The 26,786-nt window shown below is 45.3% G+C and overlaps 1 protein-coding gene across 1 annotated transcript; it reads left to right on the top strand.

Annotated features, from left to right (window-relative positions):
- The first annotated feature begins 1,258 nt into the window (after window positions 1-1,258).
- On the top strand, window positions 1,259-25,568 carry LOC119399152 (mucin-5AC-like). Its single transcript, XM_049417558.1, has 14 exons — window positions 1,259-1,332; window positions 1,622-1,722; window positions 1,906-1,950; window positions 3,100-3,144; window positions 5,851-5,886; window positions 7,132-7,185; window positions 8,178-9,700; window positions 12,268-12,306; window positions 16,359-16,467; window positions 19,387-19,493; window positions 21,473-21,520; window positions 22,000-22,035; window positions 23,391-23,529; window positions 25,561-25,568. Exons 1-14 carry the CDS (start codon window positions 1,259-1,261, stop codon window positions 25,566-25,568), a joined length of 2,364 nt encoding a protein of 787 aa, XP_049273515.1.
- Window positions 25,569-26,786: the final 1,218 nt, after the last annotated feature.

Raw genomic sequence — 26,786 nt, 5'->3', positions numbered from 1 at the left:
CCTGTTCAGATATAATTTCATGTGGTTTTAGAGTATTGAGAATAACGATAATAATAGGTCCTTTATTTTTCATCAAGAAAATGAGGGAGGCTGGGAGTAAAAGCTGAGAAGCAGTTTGACTAGAGCCTGCCTCTAGTCAAAGAGTACACTTTGGCGAGTTTACAGCAGTGAACACCAACAACCTTATTAATGGGGCGGATGAAAAGGAAGTGAGAAAAAAATGAAAGGATAGAGGATTAGGATTATCAGCAACAATGCAACGCATTTTCACTGGAAATAAAATTAATAAGAACACATTGCAACAACTTGTAATGCAAAAATAAACACCGAATTTCGGGGAATTGGAGATTTACGCTAAGTAAACTCCGATAAACGCCAAATTTCCTCCCAAAAAATAAACTACGAAAAACACCCTCCGAATTCCAAGAAAAATAAACTTCGAAAATACGGAGCCCTACCAATAGCGCTTGTTTTTGTAGACTCAAGGATACCTGACTTCTTTTTTTACAGATGAAGGCGAAGTGACGAAAAAGCCGAAACCAACGAAGCCTGCTCCAGGTGAGCCGAAACTGTTGATCGCCCTACTTAAATGAACAGAGAACCGAAGCACCAATCCAGTTTGAATTAGCAAGAAATATTTGGGAACTCTACTGCGATTATTTTCAATTTCATAGGCTCGTTATTAGAAGGCAAAACGAACCCTAAAGTTCAACGTTTCCAATTTCGCGCTTAACACCAACCTGAATGTGACGTCAAGGTGTTCAACTACGTTTATTTTTTATAGCATAAGCTCTCAATACCTCGCAATACTTGACATGTTAAGCCTCTGGCTTCTTTACAACCCAATGTTATAAATTGCAGCGACGAAGAATTTTAACGCCGAGTATAGCCGACTTCTTGAGAACCTATGACGTCATGGCGTGGAAACGTGAAGGTTACGTCACAACCCGCCTTTTCTTTTTCGCAAGTTTTTTCCTTACGAAGCATTTTTGTTGTAGCAGTAATGTTTTTGCTAGTGGTGAAAGATAATATTGAATACAAATGGAATCAATTCGTTGCTTAATGTGATTAAGAGAGAGAGAAAATAGGGAAGGCAGCGAGGTTAACCAAGCTTTGTCTCGGTTGGCTACCCTGCACATGAGATGGAGAAAGGGGTAACGACGTATAACATAGTGAAAAAAGAACAAGATTGAAAAAGTAGAAATGAACAGTAGTGGGAACACACACTAAGTGTGGCTCAGAAAACAACATAAATCAGATGAATAATCTTTTAATGAACTACGTTCTTGCTCCACTCATGCACACTTATATCCTTTTTTACATTCCTATATAGTCGCTTGTAGCATAAAAACTCCAAGGAATGGTTGATTTACGGCTACAATAAATCATGACTGACTTGACAAAAAAAATGTTTTTCTAAGTCAGTGACTCATACTTACAAACCGCATATAACGCATAGCAGAACTGTAGTCACTGAACAGGACAACCCTAGAGGGCTGAGATTGCTTGTAGAAGACATCAAAATACTTATTTTTGGATTTATGAAATCTCGCTAATTAACATTAAAATAACATTCCTTGAGTTGTTTTCCATGCATTTCTCTCTGATCGAAATACGCCAGTTGTGGCCGGGAATTGAACCTGCGTTATCTAGGGGTGGTCTCCGAGATTAGCTCCGGCAGCGCCGCGCGCTGCAGGAGCTTATCTCGCAGGCCACGCTCCAGTATTGCCGCGCAATACCTTAGCCGCTATTAGAGAAGCGCTGCGTCCTGTCTGCTGTCTTTACCTCGTCCTTCGTATTTTTAGCGCTAGTAGATATGTCCACACTTAGCCGCTAAGCTACCACGCAGGGGTTCACAAAAGCTTTAGTGAATGACCCGGTAATTTGTGATTCGCTTTTCCACAGGCGACGGCAAGCCAACGAAGAAACCGAAACCAACCAAACCTGAGGGTGAGTGGAATCTTTGTATTGTCCTGATATTGCGATATATAAGAAAAAAAATTGGCTGAGATTTCACTCTTTTAAACCTATTGATGACGAACGAAAGGTATGTTTGACTTGATAGTGCAGAGGCTATACACACAGGGTTTCATTAAGCCTAGTCACGTGGCACAGCAGCGGCAAGGCTCCGAGCGAGCGCAGCTGCGGCGCCTCTTCGCAGCGGATCACGTGGTGGGACGTCACGGCTGCCACACTTGCGCTCCCTCGGCACAAGGTCGTTGTGACGCGATGAATGACTTTGGGAGACATAGCGTAATGAAGTTTTCGCCCTGAAAAAGAATAAGAAAACTGAATTTTTGCGTCATTAAGAGCCATATTCATCTAAATGTTAGACAGGACAAAAGCCTACGTGGGCGCCCATACCAAAGTTCACGTTTTAGGACAAGAAGAGAAGTTTCCCGAAAAGCTCATGAATGTAGCCGTTTTTACACAGGAAGTGAAAAAAGAACCCTGCCATTACCCCTAGACGGGAGTGAAGAATGACTCGGCCAGGACTGAGAACGCCTGATTTCTGACAATGACCTCCCAGATCTCTAGGTCTTCTGAGATCTCGAAGACGCCGTGCTGAATAGTACGTCACTGCGACAACCACTAGAGCACGCGCTGCCATCTCAGATTCTTTTAAAAACACGCCGTCTGCTACCACGATAAAAGTAAGCAAGTACTAGCCCTGCAGCTTTGCCGACATTGCTTAAAGCATACACTTCGCCGATGAAAAATTTACCCAAAATAAAAGTTCCGGACAGTTTTCAATTAAAAGAATCTTCAAGTAGGATTTTCAACTTACGAAACAAATTTCTGTATACAGATAGAATAAAATGCATGACCCAAATCTCGGCAGTACTTGCGATGACCCAAGTTAGCTGCTCAAAATTTTATTTATAGCTTTAGATGCCAAAAACAACGATATGATTACGAGGCACGTTGTAGTGAGAGACTGCAGATAAATTGACAGTTATTGTTGGCTCGTGTTGGCTAATGTTGCCTACTATTCGATAATCTTCAGTAATACCATCTATCAACTGCTATATCGGCAAATTTCATTAATTAATTTGCAATGTTATGATGTTTTACTGCTTTTACAATCTTTTATCACAGGTAATGGCAAGCCAACAAAGAAGCCAAAGCCAACCAAGGCTCCGGGTGAGTCGAACCTGCTTATTACCATATAATAAGGATAAAAAAAATTCGCCTTGTGGAATCAGTTTTCTGCAAAGCAGTCGGCGAGTAATTCTCTACGCTGCATTTTTTGGTTTTGAGCCAGGCGTTACGAAGTGGATCGATGTGTTTTTGCAAGTGTAGTAGTTGTGTGATCGTGAGCTTAAGAAGAACGTCGACTACCGTCGACTACACTGGAGTTTAAACGGTAACTTATGGTTTGACGTAACGTAAGCACCCACTTTAGAGCACACACGTGAGTATTATCGAAACGAAGAGAATTTTACGGTGCGATGATCTGCATATCATAAGTAATTTTCCTTAGCGTATTTCTCCGGATTCAAGGAACGCTTGAATACAGCTTGCTGAATCATAGGAATACAGATGTAATGTTTATTAAACTGCTATAAAAATGAACCAACATATGAACCGCAAATGACGTTAACTTGACATGATGCCTGTAGAATAGTAGTACATATGTAATGTTTATTGCTTTGTTATAAAATTAGATAGCAAGCACTGCAACCACAATTGACGCTGCACCGACATTACTCCTGCATTGGTTCTTTTTCCAAAGTATTTTCAAAACCTCATGTGGCTCTATGGTAGATTATCTTACCGCCACGCAGAATGCTTGGGCTCGAATCCTGCTGAGATTGTGATTCTTATTCTTTGCATTCGTGGGGTGAGCGCTGCCGATGTCGGTTTTTCTTAACGCTCTTGCATTTAAATTATCAATGGCTGTTCTCGCCGTTCCTGGGTAGATATAGACTGTCAGTCACCTGCGGCCCGTACCCACATACCGCGACCCGTGGTATACGGGCATGTGCCACACGTGTCTGGAGGAAAGGGTTTGACGACCTACGTGACAGGATTTTCACTTTATTCATCTCATGACGAGAGAGTCATATTTGTCAAACCCTCTCACCCTCCTACGCCAATTTTGGTTCACACCAAGCTAAGGAGGCGATCATGAGAGCACCCATATATAGGCGACTAGATAGGTAGGCAGATAGATACGTAGACTGAAACGCTTTCGCTTAGAGATGCTTCACATTTAAAATTAGACGTGGCTTTGCTATTGCATACACCAATCACCAGCGGAGTTGAGGGGCAGCCTCAAAAAGCGCAAAGATTGGCGAACTCCTTTGAGCAAAGCAGGATTGAAGCAAAGCAAGGTTCCTCCTTTCCCTAGCTGTACGCATTCCTTGCCCTGACATTCCATAGCCTTACTATAGTTTACCCTCACTCTTTCCTTGTTCTCTTCTCTTTCCCTTACTCTGACCCTTTCCCTGACCCTTTCCTTTTGCCACTTGACGCCCCCTCACCCTTTCCCACTTCCCTCCCTCTTTCCTTCACTCTTGCTATACTAGGCGTATGCTATGCTTTCCGTCTCGCTATACACTTGCCCACTCTTCCGACTTGGCTATTGCCTTGGTATGCTATGTCTCCTCTCTCAATCTTCGCTTAGCCTTCATCCAGCTGCATCGAGTGTTTGCGTACGCGCGGAGCGGCTCAACGTCGACCTTAAACAGCCGCGCTGTTAAAAATCAAAGTGTTCTGGCATATTGATAATTGGTTTCTAGGCATTCGAAATTGACACAATGACTATTTAGTCAGTGACGAGAAGTCTGACAAGGCTTGTCGTTGGAGCCAATGGTTGGACGAGGGGCTTCTCTTCATCCTGTAGTTCGTAGCCTTTAAGAGATGTAAAATCCTGGATCAGGGGGCATCGCTGGAGACAGAGTTTCGACGAGTAGTCTTGTCTTCTACAAGGCAGCCTTACAGAACAAGGCTGCGAAGGCTGCTACGAAGGATTATACAAGTTTGTCTAGTAGAGCACAAGATCACTTGTCCTACAACTCACAGTCTTTAAGAGATGAAAAGTTCTTGAACACAAGGTAGCCGCTGGAGGCAACGTTTCCACATGTGGTCTTGCCCTCTACAAGGCAGCCCTGTAGAACAAGGCCGGCTAGAAGGGCTTCTACAAGGCTACCTTGTAGAAGACAAGACCACTTGTCGGAACGTTGGTCGGGATCTAACCTGCAAATTTTGTGTGAGCAGTCGATCGCTGTAACCACTGTAACACTGCGGCAGCAAAGCCAGTGTTAGCGGCAATCGAGTGTGATCTGTTCACGCTTGCCTGCACGCGCACGACACGTTACACGTGAAACAATTGAGGTTACAGTTCATCATGAAGTTCGGTAGCATGCGCGTCAGTACTCCTTCGATAGCACTTTTACCTTGGGAAATATCATATCTTAACGGAATTTCACTGCCATATTACAGTGCGCAGTGTTCGCTTGTACTCTCTTCAACTATAAGTAAAAATGATTCTGCAATTTTTGCTAGTTGTAGCACATAGCAGTGGAATATGTGTGTATATGTATGTATATACATCTATATGTATGTTAATCATTGCCGTATCATGAATAAAGGTGTTGCAAGTCAGCGCAGTGTGTGTGTGTGTCTCCCATCTTTGTCACCGTTTTATATTGAGCTATGTTGCTTCCCATGACAACGCCCTGCCAGTTTAACGTGGAAACGAATGTTTACAGAAATATGGAGCTCCGTTACAAATATGAGTCTTATTTTGTATACTTGTGTCGTCTTACGTCTGTAGTTACATAATGTTTTGTTATTGCTATTAAAGCTTCGCGTTTTGGGTGAAACTGTGTCTTGATTTCACAGGCAAAACAAAGAAACCAAAACCAACCAAGCCCCCGGGTAAGTGCTCCTTCGATTTTCCCTATTTGAAGGACACAAAAAAAAGACAGAATCATAATTACTGTTGGGTATATTTGTCCATAGTGTCAAGGGCTCCAAACTTAGGGTGACTGGCTGAATAACAGAGCTTTAAAAAAAACAGTTGGAGGATGCTTGAGCTTCGCCTTCAAGAGTAGAACGCGATAGCTTAATCGGGCCCCGTGCGCATAACGCCAATCAATCAATCAATCGATGAATGAATGAATCACTCAATCAAATAATCAATCAATGACTCATTCGATGCCAAATAGTGATACAGTAAGAGTGTAAAGCACAGTGAAATACTCAGAAATTGGTTTCAAGGTTCCAAAGCGCAGGCAGGACATCCTACGCTAATACGAGAAAGAACTATGAGAGAAAGCACACAATGAGAAAATTATTCAAAATAGTAACCGAATATTCACTGGCTAACTCGCACAGCTTGCTGTTATAAAGGGGCCCTGCAGCAGTTCTCCATGTAATCATCAAATGACTTAACTATCAGAGTTTACTGCCTCACGAATCGACGGCGCAGCAGTTTTTAGCATTCGCCATGTGCGAGCGGAGTCAGAATTTGTCGCGCATTCTCTCTCCTTTCTTCATAGCGAACACGCTGAAAGCTACAGAGGGGGAGGAGGGGGGGAAGGGGCAAGAAGGTACGTCTGCACATCAGCGCGCATTAAGGCCTTGAGCACTCTTTTCTTTTCCTTGAAGGCGGGGCTCACTTTCTGCGTGATCACGAGCGCGCTGGTGTAATTCTATTGTATGTAATTCTAGCACTAGAGAGCGCAGCGTGGGTACGTGGCGGCACCTTGCGGCGGACACGCTAACTATGCAACTCACAATGCTCAAATCACCCAATTTTCTTGTCTGCGAGCTTATGACGCAGTTGAAATTGAGTCCATAGCATCATTTGTCGAATGAAGAGCGAGAGATTTCTAGCTGGCTTTGAAACTTAACTGTGATTACTCTGCCTCGTGCTGCGCTATAATGCTTGCCTTACGTGTTCGCAGGAGCCTCGAAAATGCTGCCATGCTCAGAAAGTGTTGCAGGGCCCCTTTAATGCCGTATTGTGTGTTATAACTGCATAGAAAAACGTGTTAGTAGGCCGCGTTAGGGGCTGATTTTAATAAAGCGATCTTGTCATGATGACTGAGAAATTTGCTAGGCCATTACAAGACCAGCTTTCAAACTGATGCTAACTCTTTCGCTACTCTCATCACACAGGAGGAACCACGGCACCGGTTTGTTTCACGCGTCCAACAGGTGCGACGACTAAAGGTGAGCGACTGATGCCACCGATGAGTAGCAGCGATTTCGCACTCCTATTCGTCGAACCGGAATAAAATGATTGAAGAGAAATCGCATATAGATGGATACATAAAGGAACGACGAAACACACAAAGCTCAACCTCACAACAATATTGTGCAAAATTACAACGCATTGTGGGTCTCATTGTTTTATTTTCTGTCTTTGACCCTTATGCAAACAGGCCTAAACAGCAGTCTTAGTGATATACAACAGGTAATGATCTGCGATTACGATTTGTTCTGTTAGTTGTAGCTGCACCCGCTTTTGAGTCCCAATGACTGTCATGAACTAATAATCCAGAAAAACGGCAGGAAGTGGAAGATGGCAGCTTGTGATGAAAAAATCCGTAAACAGGGTGTAGGTGCTCGAGCCGACGTTTCGACAAGTGGACTTGTCTTCTTAAAAGGCTGGAAGAAGACAAGTCCACTTGTCCGAAACGTCGGCTCGAGCACCCACCCCCTGTTTACGGATTTTTTCATGAACTAATAATGTATTTCATAAGCTTTCAGAAAAGAAATCGAGGGATACAATATGTTTATCACCAAAAAAGCTAAAACAGGAGCACTCCAGGGATGAAAACAATTTATCCGCATGAGAAGAGCTATAAGTTGGGCTAAGGTGGGCTACTATATATTTGCGCTCGTTGCCTTATGTCGTGTACTTTTTGGTTTTTGTCGTTGGTGTTCACTAAGCGTACCTTTGAAGATAAATATCTGCATAACCTGACCAGTAAATCAGCGGAGTTGAATTTATCGTGTCATGTTCTGTAACTATAGTACCTGGTGCAGAGACAAGCGCTGTGGTATTTCCATGATTAAGTGCAAGAAATATAGAAGGGATTGGGTTCAATACTTACCTTTTCATGTTTTCACAGTACCATTGAACCCTTTTCACTGTTGGCTTTAGTGTGCAAGTTTGTAGATTTCTTCCGTAAAAATGCAATTCACTTATTTACTTACAGTGCCTACCAGTGCCTCTACCGGAAGTACTAGTAGTCCAACTTCTAGTCCTACTTCCAGCCCTATATACAGTACCACATCGAGCCCCACTTCTAGTCCTACTTCCAGCCCTACATCCAGTCCCACATCCAGCCCCAATTCTAGTCCTACTTCCAGCCTTACATCCAGTCCTACTTCTAGCCCAACCGCCAGCCCTACTTCTAGCTCTTCTGCTAGTACAACGGACGATTCTGACTGTGGCTGTAATACTACGGAAACTACCGCCAGCTCTAGTACTGCTTCAACATCCAGCCCTACATCAAGCCCCACTTCTAGCCCTACTTCTAGCCCTACATCGAGCCCCACTTCTAGCCCCACTTCCAGCCCTACTTCTAGCCCTATATCAAGCTCTACTTCTAGCCCGACATCCAGCCCCACTTCTAGTCCTACTTCTGGCCCAACCGCCAGCCCTACTTCTAGCTCTTCTGCTAGTACAACGGACGATTCTGACTGTGGCTGTGATACTATGGAAACTACCGCCAGCTCTAGTACTGCTTCAACATCCAGCCCTACATCAAGCCCCACTTCTAGCCCTACTTCTAGCCCTACATCGAGCCCCACTTCTAGCCCCACTTCCAGCCCTACTTCTAGCCCTACATCAAGCTCTACTTCTGGCCCGACATCCAGCCCCACTTCTAGTCCTACTTCTAGTTCCACTTCCAGCCCCACTTCCAGCCCTACTTCTAGCCCTACATCAAGTTCCACTTCGAGCCCAACTTCTAGTTCTACATCAAGCCCCACTTCTACTCCCACTTCCAGCCCTACTTCTAGCTCTACATCAAGTCCCACTTCGAGCTCTACTTCTAGCTCTACATCCAGCCCCACTTCTACTCCCACTTCCAGCCTTACTTCTAGCTCTACATCAAGTCCCACTTCGAGCTCTACTTCTAGCTCTACATCCAGCCCCACTTCTAGCACTTCTGTGAGTACAACAGACCATACAGACTGCGGCTGTAACAATACGGACACTACTGCCAGCTCTAGTACAGCTTCAACATCCAGCCCAACATCCAGCCCGACATCCAGCTCAACATCCAGCTCCACAGCAAGCTCAACATCCAGTCCAACATCAAGCCCTACATCAAGTCCGACCTCAAGTACGACATCCAGCCCGACATCCAGCTCAACATTCAGCTCCACAGCAAGCTCAACATCCAGTCCAACGTCGAGTCCAACATCCAGCTCGACATCCAGCTCAACATCTAGCTCCACAGCAAGTTCAACATCCAGCCCAACGTCAAGTCCGACATCAAGCCCGACATCTAGTTCGACATCTAGTTCGACATCTAGTACTACATCAAGCCCGACATCAAGCCCAACGTCAAGTCCCACATCAAGCCCGTCTTCCAGCTCAACTTCCAGTACAACCGTTCCTTCAACAATCCCGCAGACAAGATCAACAAGACCTACCAAGAAGCCACCCCATTGGCCACCGAGAGGTTCCTGTATTAGAGCCAATATACCGGACATTCTCGGCATTGGAAAGGTAATGACCACCGTAGAATTCCCCTTGAATTACACTGGTCTGACTGACTCAGGGTTATCTCTCTGCACATCAGCACGATGTTGCGTCGATAGTAGCACGCCTATATGTACGTTGGTTTCTCAGTACAACCACAGAATCAGACGTGCTCAAACCAGTGAACAGATTGCGCGAGCGTTATGTTGTAGCAAAATCGACTCCAGCTTCCAGTTGAAAATGACAAAGAACTTGGCATCAAGGTAACAGAAATTCCTATTGTTAGCACACAATCTCTCTGTAGTCACTACAGAATCCCGATGCAGTGACATACTTCTTTGTTTTGCAACAGACATTTATTGTCGTGACAAAGAACGGAATTCTGCCAAATCTCTGTTGTTATAACTGAGAGCTAAAGTGCTATAACAGATATTTGTAGCGTCGCAGAATAATGTGTCGCCACAACAGTCACCGGATTGTCGCAACAGAAATGTCTCTCAAATAGCGCGAATATATGTTGTAACACTGCAAGAAACCGTTGGGCAAGATACACTCTTATATCGAAAGAAATTTTGTAAAAAACGCTTTGAACCTTGGTTCATTCTGTTATTAGTGTGTATCATGTATGCTCACCCTCCTTGGACTTTAAATAAATAAATAAATAAATAAATAAATAAATAAATACCCACAACAGAGCCTCGCGAAATACGGCAGGGTAACAACAGCATGTCATGTCTCAAAATATGACAAGATATCAGAGTTATCTGCCGTCCTATTCTACTGTACTTTTCTGATTGGGTTAGGTTGCCGCGCACTTAGAAAACGTTACTGCCTATGCATACCAACAAGACCCAGTAACGCAATCGTAAGTAACGTTGAAAGTTGGGCGAGCACGTAAACTCATTGCACGGCTGAATGCGGCCCCTAGGGTTGAACTTCAGAAAGAATGAGGTTTTAACAAGTATTCCTGGTACTCCTTTTCCTGAAGTATTCGGTATAACAAACGTACATTATGCGTGTGCTAGTATTTCTTTACGACTTAATTAAGTCTCTTTCGTCATTGACGTTGACTATATTGATTTCCTTTCTTGCGAGGGTATCCAATCGAAAGATAAGTGGTTAATGTTTAAATTATAATCTTTCGTACTCTTTTCGAAGGTGAGTATAAAGCAATTAGTACCAAGTAATTTGATGTATTTAGCTTCTTTCTTTTCGTAGGAGGCATTGGAATTGCCAAGAAATTACGTTGTTCACAGAAACTGTTTGTCGGCCTAGCTGGTGCTTGCTGAGAGACATTATTTGGCCGCAGCGAACACAGTCACGCACAAAAGGAAGAAACAATTATGTGTCCCTTAGATGGACACTAAAGAGAAAAGCGATTTTTCTCGTATTAGTAAAGTACTCTTTCGAAATTCCGAAATCACCACGCTTGCCGCGAGAAGACGCTTGGTAAGCGAGAAAACGTGAAGGAAGAAAAGCGGATGGCGACGCCAGCTTGAAATTCCCGCAGCAATCACCGTGATGTCGTAGATTTCGATGGCGCCTGCTAGGTGCTACGTAATTCCTAATCAATAAGAATGAAGTACATTGTCCTCTGAAAAGGCCAGGGACTTAACTTACCAAGTTTCAGAAAAATTCGCTGAGCAAATGTCGCCAAAGCACGAAAAATACACTTTGATATCCGTGACGTCACGCGCGGAGATTTCGGCACGAAATGTAAGAATAAAACTTTGACCATGATTTTCTCCTGTAATATTCAACGTACGACGGTCAGATTAGTGACATTAGGGTTTTCAGAGTACAATTTATTAATCTAAACCGATGCATGCTTTCTTTCTGTCCCTTTAAAGCGCTCGTCCGTGTCTATTTCTTTTGTCGCTGTAGTTAACGCTGCCTAATACATCCGGTCGTAATGGGCGCCTGAGGAAAACAAAACTAAGAACAAAATTATAATAATATTGACGAAGATAATTTACTTTTTGATTAGATAGAAATATGTCTCTGTGAACGTTTGTGCATCCAGGTGGCCACACTTGTGTAGCAGTTATAACAGCAAAACAGTTGATTTCATGCTCAGTAAAGTTGACGGTTGGACGAGTGTGTGACAGTTCATGTTAACGTGTGAAGCAGCGCACGTAGACACGGCACAAACGTTGTCGTGTCGTTTCGCTCCTTTTGTACGGTGTGTCCGTACGCTGCTTCACACGTTAACATGATTTCGTGCTAAACAACGCGAAATAACAAAATATCGTGGACAAGCCCAACGACCCCTCGTTCTGCTGTTGCAACAGAAAGTTTTCTCACTAGGACATAAACTATGGCTATTAACCGCAAATTTCTTTCTCGTGGTTTCAAAAAGTGTAGTATTCGTTTTCAGCTCGGCGGTGTGAGTAGAGTAATATATATTTTTTACAACTTCATTAATTATTTGCGCCCTCATACATGACTATATAGAAGGAACCAACTATAATTGGAGTTGCCAATTCCCCATGACACAATATCCAGACAACCATATATGAAATTTACCATGAAAAATCTCGGGTATCATATCATTAAATGGCTGTGTTTTGTTTGTCTTTTTTCTTGCGTTCCAGTGCCTCGGATCTGATTTGTACTTGTGCAAGAAAGGAGAGGTAATCATTTTCAATTATTATTTCTATTATTCTTGCTGGGTATTAATTTTGAATTGAATACGCGTGTTGCTGGACCAGATATCATCACCGCTGAGGTTTTGCGTGCCAAATCAACATATGGTTATTAGGCATGTCGTATTAGAGGGCTCCGCAAATTTCCCCCACGCGAATTTCTTTAATGTGCGCCTAAATCTAAGTACACAAAAAGTAGGCAAAGTTCAACGCGCAACATCTAACAGCTGAATTACTTCAGGGATTTAACTTTTTAGTATCGCTTTTTTCTGAGCTGAAGCACCGGCATAAAATCAGGACATGTGTATATGTGATGTGTCATTGCCGGCGCTACGTGACTAGTAAAGTAAGGACAAGTAATATGCTTGACCATCCTTACGTGGACAAAAGACCTACAGATTAAAATTACGCCATTTCCCGCTAAAGGGGACATGAGGCGATGCGAAGCCGGAGCACTTGCACGATCGCGTTCCGTTGGCGTTCGTTGGGCATGCTAGCGACCTCGCGTTGTGGAACGCGAAGAGGAACGCTACGCGCGTCATTGTCTTCCCTCTAGCCTGGTCGTTAATTCACACAGGGCGAGCGCGCGGTCGACAGGCGTGCGAGAGGAGGGCAGCGTAGGAGAGGAGAGAGAGGGGGCGTTGCGCAGGAGAGAATTTCGGCATGTCTAGCCCGCGTTTCAGAGGAAGAGTGGAGAGGGGAAGTGGAAAGGGATATGGGAGAGAGGGAGGAGGGAGAGGGGAAATGGGAGAGGGGCAGGGGAAAGGGTGAGTGGAGAGGGGGAAATGGGAGATGGGAAGTGGAGAGGAGGTGTGTGGAGAGGGTATGCGCATGCGCAGTAAGGGTGGTCACGCCGCACACCACCACCAGCACCACCGGTTTGAACTCCGCTATAAGATGCTTCGCATCTAATAAAAGAAGTTCGCGCATTGTGGTGTCGTCTCTCCTTCGTCCTTGTCTGCTAGCGCTGAAGGTGGTTTCTAATAATTTTGGTCAGCACTTAAGCAGAAAATGGGTAGCAGCGAGAGCAACAAAGGCATCGCTGCTCTACTTATGAAACGTCGTAACAAGTCGCGGTTTCTTGGCCTGATTGTGTTGTCCTTGAATCAGCCCATGAACTTCTCCAAGTTCACAGGCTGATTTGTTCTGGTTTCTATCCATAACGGGGAATATCCAGGGCGCGTCTCCTATCGCCACAACACTGCCGCCCCCGCTTCCGCGCACGCGCAGAGCTCTCGGATTGCATCTGTGGTGCGTCAGAATGCAACTATTGCTTACTAGCAGTGTTCCGGGCCGAATGAGGAGCGCATGCGCGCACGTGTCCTTGCCGCCGCCGCTGCCAAATCAGGCGACAAACCGCCTTCGCCGGCAGCGTCTACCCCCAGTAACGCATAGCTCGGCCGCGCGAGCGTCGCGCCCAAACCTGACCTGAGCTTGGGTTCCCTACAACCTTTGCTTCGCGATATGTGCCCCGCCACGGTGGTCTAGTGGTTATGGCGCTCGACTGCTGACCCGAAGGTCGCGGGATCAAATCCCGGCCGCGGCGGCTGCATTTTCGATGGAGGCGAAAATGTTTGAGGCTCGTGTACTTAGATTTAGGTGCACGTTAAAGAACCCCAGGTGGTCGAAATTTCCGGAGTCCTCCACTACGGCGTCTCTCATAATCATATGGTGGTTTTGGGACGTTAAACCACAGATATTATTATGCTTCGCGATATGTATGCTCTAGACCTCATCGCAACCCAATGCAACAGATCAGTTGTTAGTAGTGATTGTCCTGTCGTCTCTCATCTGTTCGTCTTTTTAGCGCCAAAATTAAGATGTCAAGAGTACAACTCCCCCATTAGGAAGCTCAAATTTTCGGTTATTGGTTACCTATTAATATTTTTTAGACATTTGGAATTACACATTTCATACGTTATTATTGTTTTGTTTAGGTTATTCCTGCTACTACGCAAAAGAAGGCACAGTTTAGTTTACAACAACAATTGTTGTACAACAATTATTTTGTTTATTCGCCATGACTACTTTGCTATATTGATATGATTAAAGACCCAGCATGATTACAATAAAATATTTCCCCCTAATTTTTTTTCCATAATCGAGCATACTTGATGCTAGAGCTAGAGGAAAAGCAAGAAATCTCGGGCAAGCATATCGTGGCTAAGGAAGAATAAAATATTACAGATCATAGGTGAATGGTTGCGTTGTATTCTTTTTTTTTTCATGTACGTTGCATCCGACAAGACACTTCTGCCAGGACTAGTACAACTGTTTTTAGTAAGTATTTTCTTTTCTCACACGCCCTAATTTTGTCTGTTTTATTTTTTCATGTTGCGACAGCAATGATATGGGTACTTGAGGCGAGCTTTTGCCGTCGCCGTCATGTTCCATATAAAGTCCAACTCGATTACATCGCCTGATGCGTCGTATGTTCTGTGTGCAAGTGAAAGCTAGCAGAGGCTGCAGATGGGCGCTGCTGAAGCTAAGAAACACGCCGACCGGCCCCGTCGGTTAAAGGAGCATGAAGGGGTGCCTTGTGGGGGAGGGTGGGTGTAGATGGGGCAGCACCTGCAAACTCTGATCAAAAGGGCGTGGTCGTGCGCGCTGCTTCGACAGACATCAGCAGGCAGCTCCTACCTTTGTACGTTTTGTGCTCACCCCGCTTAATTCGCACTGAAGCGACAGACAGCACGAAAACAGCCTCACTCCGTGGAGCGGCCGTATTACCTTACGCGAGCGCTTTGTAGAGTTACGCGAGATCGGCTCCTAAAGGAGTTAGCATTATGATTAGTTGATATCGCGTTCATTGCTTCATCCTAGCAGCGAAGCTGTGACCTTGATTTCTATCGCCACTATGAAGGGTAGCATGCGTTTCTCTTCCTCTTAACCTTCCTGAAGTTTCCTCACTACTCCTCTATCTCTCTCCATCTCTTAAGGAAGTTCAGTTATTCCACATTTTTATATGGAAGAGGAGGAGGAGGACAAGCGCTGCTAACTTGACACAAGTCTCCACGCAGAATCTTTTTTCGGAGTTCTTTAAGCGATGTGTAACCGTATAGTTTTATTTCCGCGGTGCAGCCTTTCACAAAACGTCGTTTTCGGGCAGCATCGGCGCGGCGTCTGTCGTCGTTTTCTTTCTAGCATTCGTCAGCGTATGGCAGGGGCACCACCACCGAAACACGTGTCTGACATTTCATTTTTTGCAAAGTCGGAATTTTCTCGATGTTTATATTCCTCCATGCCGACTTGACACTTTGTCTCAGAGAGGGTTTTTCGTTCCATCACGGCAATAAGCTTTACCGAAGCCTTCGTAGAGAGTGTTATACTTTACTTTAAAAATTTTTTTTTGTACCGCCGGTACACCCGCCGCGGTGGTGTGCTTCAGTGCTAGCCCAAAGTCAGCAGATGCGCTGCAGCCCATGGTCATTCTTCGGAGAATTTTCCCAGTACAACTAGGCTCTCGTGTTCGTAATTGCATAATATATACATTTTTCATAGGCGTGTGCACGGACGGGGGGGGGGGGGGGGGGGGGTGTGGCCGCCCTCCTAATCCCCTAAAGAGGGGCGCAAAGTCGTCCCCATGCTTTTACTCAGTCAGAACTGTCCTGTTATTTAAACAGCAGGGTAATGACCACGCAGGTCTTTGACGATAATGGCTGCTGAAGACCCCTGATGTTGCCTTCCAAGAACTGTTTACTTCCCATTTTGCTCGCGGAAAGCCAGGGGCCATAGAGAGGACACAGTGCGAAGCACGTTATCGCTTCACCTTATTCTTCATCAATTGTGAAGCATGTTGTCTTTTGGACACGACCGACGGGGGCCGAGGGTCCCTGCGATAAAACATGGCCCCCCACTAATGGGGGACGCTGGCGCACGCCTGTGTACATTCTCCTGTACAAATTCTAGGACTCCTTTGTCAATCGTGCACTTTTGTTCGTTATACCTAAATATTGCGAACTCGTGTTTTCAGCACACGTTCTGCTGACTCACTTCCAGTGCTTTTTTGACGTTTTGTCAATGCATCGTTTGACTCGCAGTGCACAATAAGCGGCTTCTTCTACCGGTGGAGTCCGTACCAGGCACTTTTGATCAGCGAGGAGCTTTTCTTGGCTCTGCTCAACAAAGTGCTACCATTCGAACCAGAACGTAAGTTTGCCCGCCACTCCCCACTAGTCCATGGCTATTGGTCCAACCGGTTTTGGAAATTTTGTGTACGATTGATGCCTATGAAACTCACAGGGTCCCTTGCGCATTCGCCTAAGACGACTCGAAGGCGAAAGACATCCTCCTCTTTCTCTTGTCAGTCGATGTACTAATCCTCGCCCCCCCCCCCCCCTTCCACTCCCCTCCGCCCCTCCGTTAGTCATGTTATGTGACGTCATCATGAAAACACAATTCTGGCGATCTATGACGTCATGGTGACGTATTATGGTGACGTCATCGCGCGATGATAATTTTCATCATCAGACGTGTTGACGCCGCCGATACGACGGTCAATTTTCGCGTTTGATGAGGCGTCTGAGGCTCTCGCCTTAAAAGAAGTATTATACTGATTGTAATCAGTGGAACTTATGCAGAGGTGTGTTCGCGGGCCACCCGGTTTGGTATGACTACGAGTGACATGTATAAAGCATCCCGTGGCTTAAAGGGGCTCCGCAGTGCTTTTTCGTCTGCCTTCTGCAGCCCTGGAGTGTGTGTAGTGGTGAATACTGAGGCGAACGTGAAAAAAAGTATCAAAATTGGTGCACGGACACGGAAGGTATTAGTCTTCAAACGTCAAAACCCCAACAGACGACGAGAAAAACGTTCCCTTTCACAATTCACTCTGCCACTAACGTCAATGGCAGGCGCCAATCACCGCGCGCCTCTTAGAGAGACATACCAGAAGTCTCACCACATGGCAGCCGTTGCACAGCGCACCATGCGTCATTTTGAAATTGTTTTCAAAATATGATATTTAAAGACAGAAATCATTTTCTGCCTCAGGAAGTATAACAAGTGCTTTTGTAATTTATAGCGCACAATAGTGTGACCTGACTGGGATCATATGATTATAACTTGCAACTTCTCGTGTCAAGCCAATTTAAACACCCGGTCATTGTCGTCACTGGCACGTGATGAAGCGCCACTTGCGATCGCAAAAATAGCCGTTGTGTGTTGCTGTTGTCTCACGTCAATGTGGTTTTTCCGTTGCAATAAAATGATAAGAGCTTTGTTTTTGGCTTGACACGTGGGAAATGATATGGGTGTATTCCACAGTTCCAGGAGAAGCGATGAAAACGACACGCTTAATTTGTGTCACAGGGCCCTTTTAATTAAGTATTGCTTGTACGTTCCGCAGGTTAGGTCTCCAAAACAGGTTTTATTGAAAAACTCTTATTTAGTGTGCACCCTGTTGGGAAACGTAAAGTGAGCTGGTTGTAAGTGATCAGACTATTTGGTAATAAATAAGTTCACAGGCTCCCTTTTGCAATCACCTAAGACCACTAGAAGGCTACAGCCATCTTCTTTTTCTTTTGAGTCGATGTATTGATACTCGCGCGGAATTATTAAGAAAATGCAAGGGTGTCAAGACGCAAGGACATAGGAACGCGTCTTGCGGCTTACACTCAGCCTATCAATATTAGTAGAGCGCACGCGACGATTGGCCCGCACAAAGATGAAATATGTCGTGCTTATAAAAAAAATTACACCATCTCCCGCTAAAGGGGACCATGAGGCGATGCGAAGCCGGAGCACTTGCACGATCGCGTTCCGTTGGCGTTCGTTGGGCATGCTATACTCGCGGACAACTTTTCTTGGCAATGAAGTGAAGGCTACAGAGCCACAATGCATGCATCCTACCGCTAATGAATACAGTTCCACAATTGCGTCCGTATTTTCTGCGTGAGATATATAAAATACTCCTTCATTTTGTACATGTAGCTTTTTCAGACGGAACGCAGCGCACACAAGCGAGATATTTGTATTTCTTTTATTTTATACGTTGTCACTTTGCGTTTATGCGTGCGTGAAAAAGTCGCGCCTTTTACCCGTACCTTAGACGCTAAGCAGCGTTTGCGTCGAAATGCAACGCTAGCCATCACTTTCCACAGCGTTACGAGACGCGCGCCAAACCGGACTACTTCGCGTAGCAGTACATGTGCAGACGCTCCGCCCCCGTAGCTTTCCCTTAATATTAATATTTGGGGTTTAACGTCCCAAAACCACGATATGATTATGAGAGACGCCGTAGTGGAGGGCTCCGGAAATTTTGACCACCTGGGGTTCTTTAACGTGCACCTAAATCTAAGTACACGGGCCTCAAACATTTTCGCCTCCATCGAAAATGCAGCCGCCGCGGCCGGGATTTGATCCCGCGACCTTCGGGTCGCAGTCGAGTGCCATAACCACTAGACCACCGTGGCTGGGCCGTAGCTTTCCTTCATTGCCAAGAAAAGTTGTCCGCGAGTATACCGACTTCGCGTCGTGGAACGCGAAGAGGGACCTTACGCGCGTCGTATCTTCCATCTAGCCTGGCCGTTATCACAGGGCGAGCGGGGAACGCGGTCGACAGGCGGGCGAGAGGGGGGCAGCGTAGGAGTGGAGAGAGAAGGGGAGGGGACGCGCGTGCGCTCGAGCTCATCGCGGTGTTGCGCAGGAGAGAATTTCGGCATGTCTAGCCCGCGTTTCAGAGGAAGTGGGGAAAGGGGGAGGGGAGAGGGGAAGTGGAGAGGGGAAGGGGAGAGGGTGAGTGGAGAGGAGGTGTGTGGAGAGGGTATGCGCATGCGCAGTAAGGGTGGTCATGCCGCACACCACCACCACCACCACCGGATTGAGCTCCGCCTTAAGATACTTCGCATCTAATTAGAGTGACTTTTCTCTGGGGCCTGCACGTGTACCGTATTGAAGGGTGGCGCTGTCATTCTTGAGCATGCGCAATGAGTCTTGCGTCTGTACTTTCTTTTCCCCGCCAGAGCGCGCCTTTTCATTTCGTGGTCCCCGTTTTGCGCTGCCTGCTTCTCTTGTGCACGTTGTCTGCCCAACGTCCAACATTTGCTGCGAAGATTACCTTTCCCGTTACAGCTCCTTTTGACCCCTGGTCCACGGCCTCGCAGTATTCAAAACCAAGGAAGGACAACGAGATATGCAACGGGACAATCTCGCTCGGTTTCCCTAACAGCCTAGGAAGGGTAAGCACATCATTTCTAGCACGCTTTAAAGGGATACTGAACAAAAACTGTAAAGGAGTGTCGAAAACATTGAAAATCCGTTAAGACTCGATTGTTCCCGCAGTATTTATTAACATATTTTTCAATTGGTGGCTGTATTTTTGTAGGACTGTGAGCCCGCTATACTGGGCTACAACCTAAGAAAAAATGCCAGCTCCGCCCACAGCCAACGCTGACAATCCACAGAGAATTTGCATAAGTGCTCATCCAATAGCTGTTACTCATCTTCCTGACATCAACCACCTCTACAGTGTTTCAGATAGCTCTCTCCCACATACAGATCCACGTTTTGTCGCTGGTTTTACGTATAAAACTTGAACGTCCTGATAAATTTCCTTTCGCCAGACGTAATGTTTTAGGTAGTAACAACCAGCCTTTATTTCCTTAATATCTGTAGTGCTTACATTAGCCGAGAAAAATTACACTTTCAGCGGAAACCAACCGACACGACTGTCTTTCACAGGTGTAGGACAGGCGCGCCGCGGTTCTGCGAGCGGGGCTTACATTCTTTCTTAGCTTGTAACAGAATATTGGAGCCAGGACCGCACCCCTCCCGCCCGAAATTTTGATGAGACATGGTGTTTTACCGAACATAAATAATGAAAATAGGCGTTTTTTTTTGTCAAATAGTCAAGGCTTTCGGCAAGGGCCACCCCCCTCCCCCCCCAAGAAAAAAAAATTCCTGGCTACTGAGACTCCCTCCACTATATGACATTCATATAGTGTTCAAGCAACAGCGTGGCTCTGTGGTAGAACACCTGCTTGCCACGCAGACGGCCTGGGTTCGATTCTCACTCGAACCTACCATATTTATTCGAATCTGAGCCGATGGTTTTTTCGAAAAAACAATGTGCGAAAAGGGGGGGGGGTCGGCTTAGGTTCGAGTACAATGATTAAGTTTTTCTTTACTGGCCTTGCGAATTTCGGGGGTCGGCTTAGAATCTGGGCCGGCCTAGATGCGAGTAAATACGGTAAGATTTTTATTATTTATTTGCATCTTGATCGAATTTTCGGTCACGGACGAGATGATGAGTTTTCGCTCACAACCAACGACGCCGACACCGACAGCAGAATTTCTGTGAAACGAGGTCTTTAACGCTATCGCGTGAACACGCGGCCCTGAAATGCTTCTGACTATTCTTTACACATCGGTTGGGTAGGTAGCGTAGGGATCGTTAACAGGCCAATCCATTTCTTTTAATGTAGAGCTAAGGCACGAAAGGCTAACAAAGAGAGCAGGGCAGGTGTGTGCCCAATACATGTACTGTTCTCTGTGTTCGTCTTTCGTGGGTTTCGCTCAGGGCACCTAAATTAGAATAACAGAGAGCTGAGCTTACTGGTTGGCATTCGTGTTAAAAAGACTCGGATCGCAGCTCCCCGCCACACGGAGTTGTACAGTCGAGCGCGATTTGAAGGTTATCGCGCGAGCGTCGACCAAGAACTACAACAGCGCCAAGGCCCAGAATCAAGCAGGCTTCACTCGGTCCTCTTGCTGCTCCTTAAGCTGCGGTAACTCCCGCCTGCGATAGCTGCATGTTTATTTTTTTTTGTGATGATTAAATGTTCATATTTTGTGCATCTTAGCAAGTTGGTCAAACAAAGCAGCGAAAAGCACCAGCCTTACCATATCTCTCCTGTCAGTTTCGTTTGCGTTCTCGGAGATAAGAGCCGACAAGCTATACGCTTTATCGCAGCGAATGGAAAGCTGTAAACAGAGAGAAAGAGCGGAGAGTTCGGCGTAGGGGTGACTGTTGTAGCATGGAACAGCCAACAAGGAAGAGAAGGATGCGTAAATGTTGATTTTCGCTCTTCCGAAACGTGCCGCTAGGCCCCTGGGGCGTTACGTCGGTCGACGCTGGCGCGATAACCATCAAATCGCGCTAGACTTTGCAATCACCTTATGTTTGAGCTGTCTACAATTATATTTCTTCTTCTTGCAGTGTTTCGACGATACCGCCATGCTTTGCGAGAAGGGACATCTGATCGACGTAAGTTAGGGACAAATATCTTTGGTGAACTAATTCTTTTATTTCTGAGGGATGGAAACGTACCAAAAGATTGGGAAACGCAGCCGAGAGCGGCAGGTGTTGGGAGGGGGTGTTTAGTGAACTTACGAAATTTGCGGGCATGAAACGGAGTAAGCTCTCTCAATACCGGGCAAACTGGAGATGACTGAAAGGCCTTTCTCCTTGAGTGGACGTAAAATGACAACAACAACAACAACAACAACGACAATAATAATAATAATAATAATAATAATAATAATAATAATAATAATAATAATAATAATAATAATAATAATAATAATAATAATTTAGTTACCAATTATACAATCAAGGCTCGATGGAAGGTGTGGCACAAAAGCGAAGAACGCTTGACTAAGGTCTTACAGCTGACGGGCTGGCATTGAGGATTATGGTTATAAGGGTGACACTGTCTCAGCCTACTTTGCTTGTTCCGTTTGCAGGAGTCTGTGATCTCATCTTTCGTGGATTTCTTGCTGGTGAGAAGTGATCTCTATCTGATTTTTATTGCTAACTATAAGCCTGCACTTTAATGAGCGTTAGCACTCTACTGGGCTCACATGATCGCTGAAGAAAACTCTCAGAGTGGTGTGTGAACTCGCCTAAGATGGCTCGAAGACTAAAGCCATCTTTGTTTTTTTTTTTCGAAGTCAATTTTATTTACCTCCCCGCCCTCGAAAGCTTTCTGCACCTATCGTAGTTTTGCAGTGCCTCCGGTAGAGGAGGTATTGCCAACGAATCGACCAAGTTACCAAGCCAAACAGACTTTTCACTCGTGATAGCTGGGTTTACAAAAGTTAAACCTCAGCCAAATTTTTGGTAAGAGTGACACGCCGCGACGTGAACGCGTGCAATATGACGAGCCTTGGCGACCAGCAACAGTGCATTGCGAGCATAAGCGATGAGAGACATTTTGAGCTTTGAAAAGCGCAGGCGTGTGCACGGGGCGGCGGGAGGGGGAGCACACGACTCCCTTGATCACTTAAGGAAGAGGGCGAAGTCTGCCGCATACTTTTACTCAGCCGTACCTGTATCGTCATTTTTTAAAGGACAGGGTTAGGGCCACGCAGGCTTTATGGCCAAAGCGTTAGACGCCCCATCAGACGAGCAAATTGACCGGCGTCCCGCGCAGGCGTCCCACGTCGATGGCGTCAAGTGACTGATACAAAAAAATCATCACGTGAAGGCGTCAACATGTGACGTCATCACGACGTCACAGATCACCAAAATTTGGGACGTCATCATGACGTCACTGTGACGTCACATGACGTCATCACATCACATCATTGCTTGGTCAAAGGTGGGACGGTCTCGGAAGGAGTGCGAAACAAGGTGAGCTGCTGACAGCTTACCATGTCGCCGATCCTGGAGGCATTGCAAAGGCGCGTTAGTTGCAGGAAGCTTTCGGAAGGGTGCACGGGAGGTCCACTACATCGACTTAGAAGAAAAAGAAGATGAATTTCGCCTTCGAGTCGACTGAGGCGGGAGAATCTCTGCGTTGTTTTGACGATCATGGCGGCCGAACGCCCCTGATGTTGCAATGCAAGAACTGTTTACTTCTTATCTTTACCCATGTAAAGCCGGGCACCATAGGCCGGCCATTGCGAAAAGCAAATCTTCACTTCATTTTCATTTTACGGCCCATTCTGAAGCATGTTATCTTTTGGGCTCTGCCGACGGGGGAGGGGGGGGGGTGCAAAGAAAATTTGACCGTACCTGCCCCTCCTAAGAGAACACCCTGCGCACGTCTATGTCCAAAAGTATGGCGTTTAGAGGCGAGACTGGTTCACGGCGGAACAGTACCTTGACCTCTTCCCTTCTGTCCTCTGTGCAGTGCCTTGTGGAGTACGCTCTGACTTCAAGTCCTGCAAAGTTTGCTCTAGACGATCTGTGCGACGCAGTCCGAGGAGCGTTCGCGATTTTGCCCGGAGGCCTGACGCATGTTGTCGACCAGTACATGAACATTTTGACATGTGAGTTTGGTTTTCGTGGTACAAAAGTGGAAAGCTTAAAACTATAACGGCAGCTTCGCTACAGCGGTTCTAAGCTTGAAGGAAATGTGGAGCTGGGCGGCTTGCCTTGTTTGTCTTTATTTTTCTTTTTCTTTCTTCCTCACTTCCTTTCTTGTTCTCGTTCTCACAGTTTTTTATATCCATTTTTGCGTCTTTCATTCTTGCTCTGTCTATCGTTCTTTCTCTCTATCTCTCTCTATTGCTCGCTCCTTCTATCTCCTATCTCTTACCATATATCTCTGTTCGCTTCTCTCTCTCTTTCTATCACTTTCTGTCTTCTTTGTTTGTCTATCTCTATATTGTTGTCTGTTTCTCTCTATCTCTTTCTCTCCGTCTATTTTTTTCTGCAAGTCTTTCTATCTTTTTCTTTATTTTTTCTCTTTCGTTCTCTCTATTTTTTCCTGTATCTATCCCTCTATTCGTCCTCTCTCCCTCTCCTTCTGCCTTTATCTTTCTTTATACTCGTTCTCTTGTCTGTTAGGGTCATTGAATCCCACGCCGGACAATTGGGTGCACGTGTTCTGGGAGCCAAGCAGATTAGCAAGAGGACAAAGAGGAAGAAAAGGACGACGAGAACGCGTGCCGATTCATGAGGATGATAGTCTTTGTTCGCGACTAACGGACTTTCTCGGAGCTTAAACAACCCCGCTGTTAAAATCCAGGAACCCTTTCTTTACCGGGAAAGTGTTGCATGCGAAGCTTGGCGTGTGCTTGCCTGAATCCAGTAAGCTGGCAGGATTGATTCTGCAAAACATATTTGCAAATGTTTAGTGTCTGTGGGCTTCGAGTTGTTCGCTAATTCGCCTCGCGCTGCCAGTTGCCAGCATCTGGTTAGCTCAATTGTAGCGCGACCACACCGGAAAGGCGTTGTTTCCTGTTTCGATCACCAATCCATGGTGAATTTTACAGCAGTGCTCTTATGATGAAGGTTTGCCGTGTGTCGCAATTAGAAAATTATCATCATCATGAACTGACACGCGCTCTCTTCGTCTTCTTTTTCGTCGCCATCATCTCCTGCTTCGCTCCGAGAACACGTGCACCGATATGTCCTGCATGGGATGCGATAGCTCTGATGGGGGAGAGAACGAGTACAGAGAGAGGAAAAAAAAAAGAAAAAAAGGCACACAAAGAAAGAAAGGGCAAGAAAGAGAAAGAGAGAAATTCTTGGTGAACAAGATTTCTTGGCGTAATTAGAAACCGAGTCCCCATGACACGAAGGCAAGCCTCTTAAGCACTCGGCTATCCAGGCATGCAAGCACAGCATAGCATAGACTTGTATAATATAGTACCGCAAAGAGGTGGGATGAGAAGGAGATATGTGAGGGGGAACAGAAAAAGGAGAAGGGAAGAACGAATACAGAGAAACAAAGATACAGAAAGAATGACAGAGAGAGAAATAGAAAGAAAGAGAACAAAGAGCGAAAAAGAAGCCCATAGAACGACTACGGAGAGAAAAAGAAAAAGAAAGACATAGAAAGAGAAAAAAATGAGATAAAGAGAGGGAAGAAAGAGGGAAAAAATAGCACGACAGAGAAATAAACCGGCATAGAGAGAAGGTGGTACAAAGACATATACATAAATAAAGATCTAAAATATACAGCAAGCACAGCCATGTATAGCATAGTATAGTACAGCAAGGGGTGAGAAAGGGAACGATGAGTGGGTAAAAGCCTAGCCAAGCCAAGACCACCTAGATGCCCACCAGCTCTGCTGTGACTCAGTGTTACGCGTCCCGGTACAAGCGGCGCTAAGTTTTTTTCTTAATCTAGAAGCTTTCCTTTCCAAGAAATCCGGTTTGGATTTTCCAAGCCGCAGAGAAACCCGTATGGATTTCTCTGGGGCTTTAAAAAGCCACAATGTGATCCATATGTATTTCTCTGTCACTTCGTGCTACAAACGGATAGTTTCCAAGAATCCCTTTCACAATGCTTCCGCACCATCTTGCGGGATTCCACGAAATTCATTTGCCATGGGTTTTCTTTATATTCGCAGGTTGGTGAGGACTGTCATCATGCCGCCGTCGGAACGCAAGTGATGATAGGATGCGAAAAAGCCCTGCAGTTAACTTTCGTCGCCTCAGCTGCCTTTTCAACAGTATTACGCTGCGAAATGTGAAAAAAAAGGAATAAAAAGGGAAATTTTCAGGCGAAATCACCGGATCATTATTGTATCTTCAGCCAAACAAGCGTGCATAATTCTTCACAAGCCGTCAACGCTCGCAGTGTCATGGTGAGGGGTAAGTATATCGAGAAAGGGTTTACACTGAAGCAAGTAGTTACGGTGAATTGGGCATCGTAGTGGGCACACTAAAAAAATTATCTGAGCGCAAGCCAGTGTCTTGCTCCGGTACTCAGTCGAGGTAAATGTCGGGAAATTAAAAAAAAATACAGAAATTCAAGAATTCAAACGCTGTGAGCATTGTTCTTATGGCAAGAGACAGCCCAAATTAAGTTTTGTAGGAAGCTGGCCAAATAAAGAAAAATAAGATTTGCCAAGACTCGAAGAATCCAAGAATCGTTAATTTGCATAAGCTAAAAATTGACTTTTTAAATGAAAACGACAGCAAAGTAGATTGCGTCAAAATGCAACGAAACCCCGAAAATTCCGAAAATACCCAAGGCCTACCTTTTCTTCCTGAAAAATAAAGCCTAAATGAATTTGGCCACAGTGTGACCAAACTTAAAAAAATTGACAAATCCCAAAATGATAGGCTCAACTATTTCGCCGAAAATGAAAGTAGGAAGATTAATATTGGCATAACGCGACGAAACTTCGAAAATCCAACGAAGGAAGGAAGAAACAACAAAAATTTCCACAGGTTATTAGCATGCCGTCTTGGGGAAAAATGAGGCGTGCACCAATACGGTCAATTGCGATGGAACTTCATTATATCAATATATCCATGATTTCTAACGGTTATTGGCTTACTTTTTTCGTCGCAAAACAAAGCAAAATAGATTTTGCGGGAATGAAATGAAACTTGGAAAATGTAGTTTCCCAAGGTCCTTCACAATTTGTTGCGGGGCTAGTTGGTGCATAGTTAAGTATAAGACGGTGGCGCAAAAAGGGACAAGGACGAAACAGGAAGAAGAGACGTATACAAGCGCACTTCTTCTTCCTGTTTCGTCCTTGTCCCTTTTTGCGCCACCGTCTTATACTTAACCCAAGGTCCTTGCTTTTTAAAAAAATGAGGCCGGAATCAACTCTGTCCGACTGCG

The sequence above is a fragment of the Rhipicephalus sanguineus genome, chromosome 7 (assembly GCF_013339695.2).
Source record: "Rhipicephalus sanguineus isolate Rsan-2018 chromosome 7, BIME_Rsan_1.4, whole genome shotgun sequence".
NCBI classification, from domain to species: domain Eukaryota; kingdom Metazoa; phylum Arthropoda; class Arachnida; order Ixodida; family Ixodidae; genus Rhipicephalus; species Rhipicephalus sanguineus.
The sequence above is the reverse complement of the archived record's forward strand: the minus strand, read 5'-3'. Positions and strand labels throughout refer to the sequence as shown.